Source organism: Anticarsia gemmatalis, chromosome 13 (genome assembly GCF_050436995.1).
Source record: "Anticarsia gemmatalis isolate Benzon Research Colony breed Stoneville strain chromosome 13, ilAntGemm2 primary, whole genome shotgun sequence".
NCBI lineage: Eukaryota > Metazoa > Arthropoda > Insecta > Lepidoptera > Erebidae > Anticarsia > Anticarsia gemmatalis.
Window position 1 is genome coordinate 3,394,260 of NC_134757.1, and position 12,426 is coordinate 3,406,685.

Consider the following 12,426-nt stretch of genomic DNA (forward strand, 5'->3'; position numbering starts at 1 on the left):
ATTGAACCTTTTAAAGTCCTGTAGAATTTTGTAAAGCTTTCACTGTCAGTGTGGGTATTTTTTTTTCATAATATATTGAAAGGAATAGATTCCAAAGACATAACAGATTACACGAGACAGCATAAATGTAACAAAATTTGACACATAGCAAACAAATGAGAATAAAAAAAGGCACAGTATTCGTTAGAACAAAACTAATAAAATAAAAATGTACTCTCCCACACCCAAAATTAACCCATTGTGAACGCGCCGCAGGGGTGAGTTTAAACAATTAATTTTTCCCATTAATGAATTCCTATTCCAAGCAAGTTTATATAAATAAAGTAGGTGTCAGACCGGCCAGTGCGATTCGTTCAACATTATGCGTCGGTCGTGGCCGTCAAACACAGATTACAAAGAGCCGCTATCTTAACGTTCGCGCGAAATATATTTTTTCTCGTGCATCGAACATGTTGCCGATAATTTTAATTCTATTTTTGAACGAGTTTGTAACTGGCCAGCCATGCGAAGACGTCTTCAGTGTAGACGTTACGAACGGGAAAAGATTAAAAAATGGTTCTGTTGAAAAAGATGGTGTTGTGTTCCCGCAAAAATATGTGTATTCTAAATTTTATTCGAATGGTACTTTGAGAAAGTTTGGGTGTTTGTGTGAATTTAAGACATGTTTTCGCAAGTGTTGTCCTGTTGGTTCCGTGATGTTGGGAAAGAATTGTACACAACTTGAAGATCTGGATGTAATTGGCAGTAGCGGCTTGGAGTTGTATAATGGTTCGCAATTTCGTGAGAAGAAGACGCTAGAGCAGACCGGTTTTGGCGTTTTGATTGGAAGACCATACCATCAGTGTTACCTGGAAGATTTGTTTTTGTACATTCAGCAGGCAAGTATTACACTATTTATGATATTTTTGAGTCTTATGTGAGAGTGCAGTTCTTAGACCAAGATCTTCTTGAGAGAAGTGGATCTTCGTGATACAACGAACGTGAATGATAACAACTTTAGTCAATATTATGCCTCCATTGATATGCCTAATTATACTCAACGCAAATTTTTCACAAAGCCAAGAAAACAAAGAGCAATTCTGTACACAAAACTAAATCACTTTTCACAGCCAGAAATCAAACACAGCAGAAATTAGGTTAACAAAAACTAGGCAAAGCGTCTACAACCTTGGTTTTTATAAAGCTTGTTTTTACTCAGTAATTGTAAACAAAACGGCTGAAGCTTTAACACACATATCTAATCTTGAATGAAGTTCAATGACCGAGTGTTGACCTACAATCGGCAAGCGACGTACAAATATTTTTCTTCCGAGATCAGTCAATGTCAAGGGCATGAATGGACATGATTATTATAAATGAATATGTCAAGTGCTTGTTTTGAATAGCTTATGTTTGAAGTTCAGCGGATATAGCGGCTATTGCATTGATAACGGGTAATTTATTGCTAATTTCTGCTTGAGCCTTTGGTCGCGTAAAAAGATTTTCGGTGCTATAAAGTACCATAATTACGTGTACCTAAATCCAAATTATAGGTAAACGATCTGTGCGTGATTTTTCAAAATCCGTTTAGTAGACTTGTCTGTAGTTGTCTGTCAGTAAGAAACAAAATTATATTTATCAATGAAAACCTCAAATCTTTCGCATTAATTTCTAATATAGTTATAGACCGCGATTAGATTTACTACAGGTCTCCATTAGGTACATGCCACTATCAAAATGCAAGAATAATGTCTTAAATATCCTTACGCGGCGTCATCCAATAATTATTTTAGTCAGTGTTATTCTTGTAGCATAAAATTATCATACAAATGTCCAAACAACAATTACGATATCCGTGTTTTATTTTAGTTAAGTACAAAAACTAAATGAAGGAATAATCAAAGAGTACCCGAGACACAGTGTATACAGTATGTCCGAAACTCTTTTTTTTATTGTTATATGTCCATCAACTGTCATACAACGTATGAATCTGTCAAAAAGTGTCATTATTTGTCGAGTAATGTTATACAACGATAAAACGATCGTCCTTTGTTAAATTACACAGACATTCGAAACCCGCTGTTAAAAACATCAATATTTTTTTGTAAAAAATGTTTTAAAACGTTATTTTAATCGTTTTGTATGTAAGCCAAGGATAACAAGGCTTGATACGAATATCAACAACAGGATACAGGAAGCCGTGGGAGGATTATACCTAATAATTATTTGTGTACTCATTGTCTCGGCGTATCACAAAAACACGGTCGTTTCAATTACAAATACCTACCTACATACTTTGATTGAAATGTTTAATATTCATACGTGGGATAGTCTATAGATTTCAATTGGTTGTTGGTTGAAGGACTGCGAATTCCCTTATCCGTACCTAATCACCATCATTATACTCTATTTCTCTCTATCCATCGTAGGGCATAATCATATGCCTTCTTCGTTGTTCCTACAAGTATTAAAATGTTTACTTTTAAGTTGTAGTCCTACCAAGTAATCGTCTAAAATATTTAATCACGAAACAGGCTATACATAGAAAACCTTTAGTTATTAATGTTATTTTTGTACTACTATGAACAGCCAGTTTTATTTTATTTTTATTTTGTGCCAGTTGGCGTTGGCCAGTTCTGTTTAGTTGTGGTGGATAAAAGCCTAACCTCTCTCTCATTCCGGGAAGAGACCTATGCCCATCAGTAGAATAGCAATGACTTAAAATAAATTTGAAGTAATCTGGAAATTCCAGATGGGAAAACCCAGCTATAGTCATAGGCATAATTCTTAGTACTATAAAGATTGGACGTGAACTGTGTCCGGTAAATGACAATAGTGTTTAATAATAAATGTATTAAAAATTACAGTTATAGTAGGTAGTATATTTAAATTACCTACGTCATGACTAATGCAGTAATATTACACGGAATCAATATGATAATGCAAATGTACCTTTACCCCGAAGTTATTTAACACGACAGTTTAAAAGTTACCCAAAAGCTCAATAGTTATGATGAAATAACAATTACTTAGTTTATATCTTCAAAAAGTCAACTTTACTCTCTTCCTTTTAAAATGTAAATTTGGTTATTTATATGTTTTGTGAAAAATCAAGGCTTTACCTCTCCCTCGTTTGGGAAGAGAGGAGACCCTTGCCCAGCAGTGGGACAGTAAAGTGTAACAAAGAACACAAAAAAGTAAATGTATATTGTTTATCTCAATCAACATAATATGTATTTTATAAATTGTAAATTTTTGTGTAAATAATATGTAATTACTTAAATAAACACGTTCGGGGTATAAAGTTATTCTTTTAAGTTGCGTGTTTAATGAAAGTAATTCGTATGTTACTAACTTCACACATAATAAATCACTGACACTAAACCAGACCGTTATCAATTATGAAGCCTGACAGTTTTACATATTTATACACCCTGATTTCAGTATTAGAATTTGGGTACTACAAAATAAACTGCAGGCAATTTTCCATTCTTTTGAGCGATCAAATCCTCAAAATAAAATTAAATTGTTAGACATTTTTATACGCTACATCCATAACTGAACTAATAGCCTATATTATTCTACGTATACGCCTAAATGGGAGTAGAGGAACAACAATGAACGAGAGAAAATGCGAGGAACAACTTATAACATAATAATATGGACAATACAGTAGCATTGATCTTCCTTTTAGTCAAAAGATTTCACTGTCTTCAATGTAACAACACGAGTAGTCTACTTACCGGCTACTAATATAAAAAAGCTGTGTTACCGGCTACTAATATAAAAAAACTAGCTGACCCGCGCAACTTCGCTTGCATCACATTAAAGAGAATGGGTCATGATTTTCCCCATTTTTGTAACATTTTTTACAGTAACTCTGCTCGTATTGGTCGTAGCGTGATGATATATAGCCTGTGCCCTGTAGCCTTCCTCGATAAATGGGCTATCTAACACTCTAAGAATTTTTCAAATCGGACCAGTATTTCCTGAGATTAGCGCGTTCAAACAAACAAACAAACTCTTCAGCCTTATAATATTATAGTATAGATATATTTATTTATTTATTTATTATATATATAGGTATATAATTTGTATTTTAGGATGTCAATCACATTGTTCATTTCCTCTTGACGTAAACTCACTTATGTTTTAGCTTCTGAATCAGATCGTACCTTCAAGGTCTGTCGAATGTCTCGGCTCCACGTCATTAAGATCAAGGCTACTACTAGAAGAATCTGCAATGTTTACATTACATTGCACTTTTTGTTTACCGGTATTTTAGTAGTATTTGTTAAGTGACAGCAGTGGATATGCAATTGGTGAAGGACTCGATTTAACTGTTTAGGTTTTTTTGCGCAGCCGGCCGGCGGGGAATCCGGTTAAGTTGGTGTGCACAAAAGTATTCATAGTCTTACTAGGAAACGACTGATTATGTATACAGTTGTACTGTCCTTTTCACTCATATACAATTTCAAAAATGATTGAAAGTGACAAAACACTGCATAAATAATCAAACCTTACACGACGTTTTGTTGTAAGACGCTTATAGGTTAGGTTGGTTTAGTTAAATTTTGTGTGTTCCATCAACTTATTTCTTTAGGTGAAATTCTTCTCATTTACTGAATAATATAAAAATAAATGTTGCATGTAATTATGTATATCGTATACCGGACGTGAAACAAGTACGTCGTATGCAGGATGTGATAAAAATGTTCAATATATAATAATTAAACGGCTATAAATACTTAATAAATACAAGTGGAAGTTACTAAAATATAACTTTATCATAATATAAATTCGTCTGCGACAATTTTATCAATTTTCAAACAATGTTTGCTGTTTGCAAGTCAAATGAAAATCTCTGTTTAGAATTTAAAACAATTTAGTCAAGTTTTACAGCTTATAAATACGTGTCATATTAGATTGAAAACTACTGTAAAAATACCCTTGATAAGTAATCCGACATTTGTTCAAAGGTAAATCACATTGTAGTTTGAACTGAGCACGGAAACACGTCAAAATTTCGTCCTTGTTTGTTGTCTAAGAAAAGTTCGTTAGGACATCAGTCGTTATGTTGTGCAAAGCCTTTCAGGCAGCTGGATAATTTTGACAATAAATTGATCATCACTAACTATACGACAAAATAAAAAAAATATTCAGAACTGGTAAAACCGAACATTGTTTAACCTTATCATCAAGAAACCTCGTGAACGCGACCCTTGAAGTTCTTTAGGAAAATCTTTGTCTAGGAATCCGGATTTACTCCTTAAAGGAAGCCATACACTGAGCGTGCCAAGAAAACTAGATAGGTTAATGTTAATCTTATTTATATGGAAATTAAAACATTATGAAAACATGGAAGACGTCAGCTGAGATTGTTATATTGTTAAGATGAATCTTTATTCTTGACGCATCTTTTGTTGCATGTATAAGAAAATTTTAATTTAAATATTTTAATAACTTGTCTTTGTCTTTGCATTAAATGTCGATAGAAATGACATGTGCCACCATTTTCTACCCTCAGTGTTTATCGAGTAGAGAACGTCTGACAATTAAAATCACCTGTAACAAATAGTTCCTGCAAAATACACTAGTGGTGCTGATTACATGTTTGAACAAAATATCTTGACAGCTACTCGAATCTCAATATTGGCAGGATATTGTCGAACTGTTTTAGTTTTGAGCTTGCCCCACTGCTGGGCGAAGACCTCCTCTATCCTTAAGGATAAACACTTTTTACTGCTTTACACGTGCAATCCTTGTCAAAGAATTTAAGGTCGATAGGTAACCTATTAAAGTTTGTTATTAACCTATTTATTGAGTTTAACAATGATTATATGCAGAATCGAAACGTCGGGTAAACAAATAAGGTAAACTAACCTTTAATTTTCAGTAACGTTTACGACCCGTTGCATTATAATATTAAATATGCAGGATGTTGGTAAATACATTCTCGGTCACTCACATTAGCTCAATGAAGTCTAGCATTAAAAATAGTCTGCACCAAAATAATTACGTAAGTGTTCTGAGAACATAAAAAGCATAAAGTAGTTTGAATTACATTATCTTCAAACAGTTTCAAAAGTTATTGCATTTAAATTATACTCGTAATATGTCCCCTTGGAAAATGTTTTTGGAAATATGCCATTGGAACAAAACTAGGACTAATTGACTCACGCTACTCCACTCGTGTAAAGTTTCAACCCTTATTTTAGTCGCCGGGGGGTTAGTTTTGGAAAAAAACTTACGTTTTATACTACACTGGTCTTTTCTATATACTCTTACTTATACCCAGTATACGCTATACAATCTCAATGCTAAATTTCTAATTGCAATTGAATCACTTCATCGGTTCGGCTGTAAAAGTGTTACAGATTCGTACAGACCTTAGGGCGGCTTTAATAAATTAGAAAATATTTATACTGGGTTTCCGAAGGCTGCTTTTATTTTATTATCCCCATTCCTCTATTAAGATAGCAGTTGCTATGGATTACCATGTGATACTTACTGTGTTTCCTCATTGATGAATAATAGTAGGTAATTGATTATTTCTAGCAAATTATGTCATTTCTGTGTACTGCACGTACCTACTAATATAACGATCGTGTACCGGATCTCATAGAGGTTTAATAGCATATTTTATTTATTTCACATTTCAAATAATTACTTGATACGTTTACCTACGAATGACTAATTATCTTAAGTTTCATATTTAAATACGATCACGAAAAAATCTTGTGTCTTTGCTAATGTTGGTACGCGTTTTTAGATGTCGTATTGCCTTTGACATCAGTGTCAATCATAGAACGACTGACACTATAGTAAAGATTAAAAAATATTTTTTATAAGTACAGTCCACTAAATTGTCGGTAGCAACTAGATAATAAAGTCGCCAGTCATTTGTTAGAGATTGTTTTTTTCATTCAACATTCTCCCGCCCAGCTCAAACACCACTATGCGGTCACCCATCTATGGAATAACCGCGACAACGGTTGCTTAACCCACAGATCGTTTACCGACCGGTAACCGCAACTGGCTATGGGCGCCTCGTAATATTTGGTATGTATGTACAAAAAAAATATAGTACGGACGGATGTATAAAAAAATGTGACAAGGTTAATTTCTTCAAAAAGTTCTAAGGCTATTCTTAAAAATTCGGAAGCGCTTATGTTTTCTTACAATTTTTATATGACAACAACAGCTGACTATTTCACAGAACTAAAAATAATTGAATCGATCGCGTAGTGCCGTGATTCTAGCGACGTAGAGGAAACATTTGCATTGCAAATAGACCGCGTTAATCTAGGTAACCTAGGCAGTTTGATTAAGGTAAATATGTTGTTATTATTTATGGAATATGTTTGTAAATTTAATTTAAATTAATGATTGTATTTACTACATTACTTCGTAGCCAAGATGAAAATAAAATTAAATATTTATATGAATCGAGCAAAAGACGTTTGCAGAAGGAATTGTTTCTACTATCGACAAATTATAATTCTGATTAAAATTTGTTCAGCGCCCCAAGCGTAATTCACACTAACTATTTATTTTATGACATTTTATATGACAAACGCTAGTTTATACTAAAATTGCACTATTACGGACTGGATAACTGGACTGCATGTGTGCCGCTTTCGGTAGTGTCCGACTGCCACGTTGAGGTATCGGGTTCAAATCTTGGATCGCCAAAAAGTACTTTTGAGATTTTCTGTTTAAAACATTCTTAGAGATTGCACAGGGACGTTGAGGACCTCTGATCCTCGGAGAGCAGTATAACCGTCGGTCACACGCCTGATCTTTACGTGACTATTAATAAGTTTGGTAAAACCTTCAATGCGATAAAAATAATGCGATTTCCTTAAAGGATAATTAAACATTCGATTTGGTTTCAACAACCACAATTGATACCAATTAAACTCTTTTGCATCCGTATCCTACAGTCGATCGAATACAAATAATATATCAGAATGCACATCACGATTAAACTCGAACGCAAACATGTTTTGGTTTTAGATCGCGGTAGGCCGGTAGTCGAATATTTAAGAGGCTATTTTTTCGCACAAACCGAAGCGTCATACGCACTGTGTGGAATGTTATCGTAATCAAAATCAGCAATGTACAGAGTCAGACTAATAAAATCCTTGACAAAGTCTAGATAAAAATAAATAGTGCTAGGATTTCTGGATATACTTACACCGTAACTAACGCAGTATTAAATGTCATCGTTCCTGCTTAATTCTTTGAAATTCTTGCAAATAAAAGAGACTGAATTCTCTCATAAAATCTTGGGTCCTGACTGTAATGAGATAACAGTGGTTTTAATGTTAAGCTTACATACATACATATATGTTTTCTAATCTCAGCCTATACCTATGGGATAAAGGCGTAATTTTATGTATGTATGTGTATATTATCAAATATCGTCATCGTAACTGTCTCTTTCAATGTTCGATCTTTGATTTAAACCTTACATGATTACCCCGGAAATCTCTATACGCAGGTGAAGTCGCGTACAGAAACTACTACCTACATAAACAAATCTCTCAGGGCTACAAAGTAAATAAACGAATTTCTATCAATACTCAATGTATCGGCTGTTAGAAATAACACAAGTTACTACTGATTGTAACGATTCGAGTAACCTCAGAGTATAACGAGTGTGTGCTAATACAAGCGATATTAAACCACAGTGGTCGATATTGGTGCGAGGTTAATAGGTGTCAAGTCCTCTATTGACCAGTCAGTGAGATAATGTAGCTTCTGGTAGGAATAGGTTGAACTATTAATTAAAATCCATTTAGACAGGACATTCTAGGATATCAATTTATCCTACTAACTAACAAAGGCGGTTCCGCTTGTCTATAAACATTCATCCGAAAGTGACATAGTAGAGGCGCTTTTCATATACATATAAAAGTTCAAGCCTGGCCTTTTACGTTTAAAAGCCTGTTTCAATTTTTCGAACATGATAGTGGTTGTTTTTCAGGAATAACAATCCCTAGACCTGATTCCGGCTCCTAACTTATTTCATGCTTAATTTTATGAAAATTATATTCTGTAGTTTTTGTGTGAAAGAGTAACAATATACATCTGTTCTTAAAAAGTATCGCAATTATAATGTTATTGGGAAAAGAGCTAGAAGGTTTGGGATTTTACCACTGGTTATTGATTTATATTAAGTAGTAAGAATCGAATCGAGCAGTATAATTATGTGCCTCCTACGCAATGATCCAGGGTTCGAACCCTAAGCAGCATGCCTAAAGCTGGTGGACCGTGGTAGAACCGAGGCGGAACCTCTCCCTCATAGATGGGTATTTTCTTTCCCTACATCGAGTGAAAATGATTTTACGTTTAAGCATTCGCAATTTCCAGGTGTTATCAACATTTTATCGAGATAAGACCACTATGAGAGGTTGATGAACGTTGCGCCTACATTACAAGAAATACACATAAATCTATACCTATGAACTATTGAGCTCAGATATAAGAACTCACACTACGTATTTACGAGAGCACAACTAATAGGTTTTTATCGATATTCTTTATTTTACGAGCAGCAAATAAAAATGGATGAAGACAAATTGACGGTTATTGATGTACTTGTCTGTTCAAATGTTTGATAGACGGATATTAGGAGCAAGAGGAAAATGTATGAAAATAATATATTTAAGTGCTTTTGAGATTGACAGGTGTCTTATTATTTTGAAATGTGTAGGAATTGAAAGCTTTTATGCAAAACTAGGTTTTGAATGCAATTAATAGGTTATGTTTAGATTGAAATTACGTATGTTCTTTTCACGCATATAAGCTTTCACATTGTGTAAACCATGTTGTAAATTGGTCATTAAAGTGCATCAGGTAAAGACTTTCGATTTTAAAATAAATGTAATGACCTAAGGTACAGCCTTAAGAATATTGAAACTATTCCCAGTCGTAAAAAAATAAAATCCGTTGCTAAAATAATAGTTATAGCATAGCATTGTGCAATGTTTTAGTGTTGTTTATATCTGCATATACCCTTTTGAAGAACACCACGGCTAAATAATATCAGAGTAATAATAAAAATGAATCATACAAACTTCGCCGTACATAAATATCAAAACCAGTTATTTCCGTCATTCTTTAGGCATCATTTGCGGTAACTCCCTGGTCCCTAGGCCTAGATACTTACATTCACGGATCGTTTAGGTCAAAGGTCAGTAAACTCTTGAGTCAACAGTGTCGAACTGTTGTCGCCACTAACATCGGATGTCGTGGTTTTAGGCCCATATGGTATAAATATTTGCGTGAGAAGTATCGTCGTAGTTGTTACGGGCAGCATGTGTTTGTTTTTGTATTTCGAGATACAAGATACATTTTTCATTGACGATTTTTACAGTTATTAGAATAAAACTGCAGAATTGAAGGACGTTTTATCTATAATCCTGTATTTATATGGTACTATTCAAGACCCTTACTTTTCTTTATTGTATGATCATTAATGGCGACATATTTAAATAGGCCACAATTTGAACTTTGAAGTGAATCAAAATTACACATCGAGGTAATGGCCAAATACTCAAGTGATTCTCAGTTTAAAGTAACACTTAAGTCTCGTGATATAAAATTAAGCATCACTTAAAATTAAAAGTCTTGTCACTGTTTGCCGAGCGTAATAATGGCAGCATGACATTCAAGTTCACTAACTTACAATTTAGAGATGCTTTTCATATACATAAGTGTAGAAGTCCAAGCTGGCCTTTTACATTTAAAACTTTACACATATTTAAATAAAGATAATATATTACTTTAGTACAGATAATTTAACTACAGAATACATGCATCCGCCTTTGTAAGTACTTAACGTTACCTGAAGCTTCACGAGCTCTCAATTTAGTCTTTGCGGTTAGACTGAGTGCAATTAAATGACTGTCGGTACGTCACCAATCAATTCCAGCTATTTGTCATTAGTCAAAATGATTGCTAAAGTAAACTTATTTGATGTTTCTTAATATCTGACGCAAGAATGACTAACAAACCTTGAGTTTTCCCAGCTATAACTAATCATAACGAATATAAACCAGCCTATGCTGTTATTAAAAAAACCGCAAAAACAAACTATTTAGCCAAATTCTTAACAGAAAACAAGGAATAAGGAAAACACTTTTGTACTAATACCTATAATAATAATGTAAATTTGATAGAGAGACCCTGCTGGTTCTAATTTAAGCCTTCAACTTTGTCCCATATTTATAGTAAAAACTAGCTAGTAACTGCACGTTTGGCGCAGTGGTTAACGTGGTAGCGCCGCGTGTGGTCGGTTCGAATCCCACCTTGGACCAATATTTGTGTGACAATTAAGAGTATCTGTTCTTATCCTGGTTGTTAATTTATCTATACAAGTATGTATTTAGAAACTTATAAGTATATTTATCAGTTATTTGGGAACCAAAGTACAAGCTCTTCTTAATTTGGAATCAAATGACTATGTGTAAGTTACCCAATGATACTTATTTATTTAAACAATTTAGGACAGACCAATTCTATTCATCAATACATTTGGCATGAAAGAGTATCAAACATTCATCCAAACAAACTTTCGTCTTTATACTATTAGTAGGATTACGGTCACACTATTCTGAGAATGTGAAAATAAGTCTGAGATTCTTCGTAACACTGATCTTGACCTAAATATGTATTAAATTGCTTGTATTCAGCCTGTGCCAACACTCAGCTTGTTTTCCTTATTTTATGTGTGTATCACGCTAATATTTGTATACAAGATTATCTCAATTTTATTATATTTTGCGTGGTTTTTACCAGTAATTTTATTGTTGAAAGGCCGCCTCTAAATCTGCATTCATGTAACGTAATGAGTTTGCGTAATAAAATTGAAAAATATGTTTCAAATATTGCACAATATTAATTTTAAGCGTCAATCATTGTGCAATACATCATATTTTATAGTGGAACGGTATTATAAAATAACGTAAATTGTAGAGTTAAGTAGGTTTGGAATGAAAATCAAAAAGTACTTAAGTAGGTTCCATTTCTGTACGAAGAACTTTTTGACCATATTGTGTTCGAAATCAAACTCCAGTCTTTATTATTAGTGTCAGTGAAAAATATGTTAAGGTAGAGCCACGGGTATAAGCTTGTATGTAAACGACACGTCACGTCATTAATTGCGTGGTAGGTTACTACAATTCATGTTAATTTATAATTGTGTTATTCTCATACCACTTCTTGCTTTTAAGCAATTACTTAAATTAATTAAATGTATTTTAACTGGGGTGACTATCATTCAGGATTTGAAGTAATATTCCTTCTTTTAATATGTTAAATACAAGTTAGTGACTAGAATTATAATTTTTTAATTTATTAAGCGCCTGACTAACTAATTTAGCAATATGTAGAGAAGCAATTATGCTATACACCTTTTAAAGGAACATTACAAATTAT

General features: G+C 33.5%; 1 protein-coding gene across 3 annotated transcripts in view; it reads left to right on the top strand.

Moving 5' to 3' along the window:
- Window positions 1-12,426, top strand: part of LOC142977660 (putative G-protein coupled receptor Mth-like 3) — a 70,850-nt gene that overhangs the window by 14,456 nt on the left and 43,968 nt on the right. For 2 of the 3 annotated variants that reach the window (XR_012959716.1, XM_076121727.1), the window contains exon 1: window positions 354-878. The exons of the other annotated variant lie outside the window; for it this stretch is intronic. Coding sequence is in view for 1 of the 2 variants with exons in the window: in XM_076121727.1 (XP_075977842.1) it covers window positions 450-878 (429 nt within the window). In the remaining variant the exon portion in view is untranslated. Of the gene's footprint in view, window positions 1-353; window positions 879-12,426 lie in introns of those variants that run through there. 3 annotated transcript variants of the gene reach the window in all.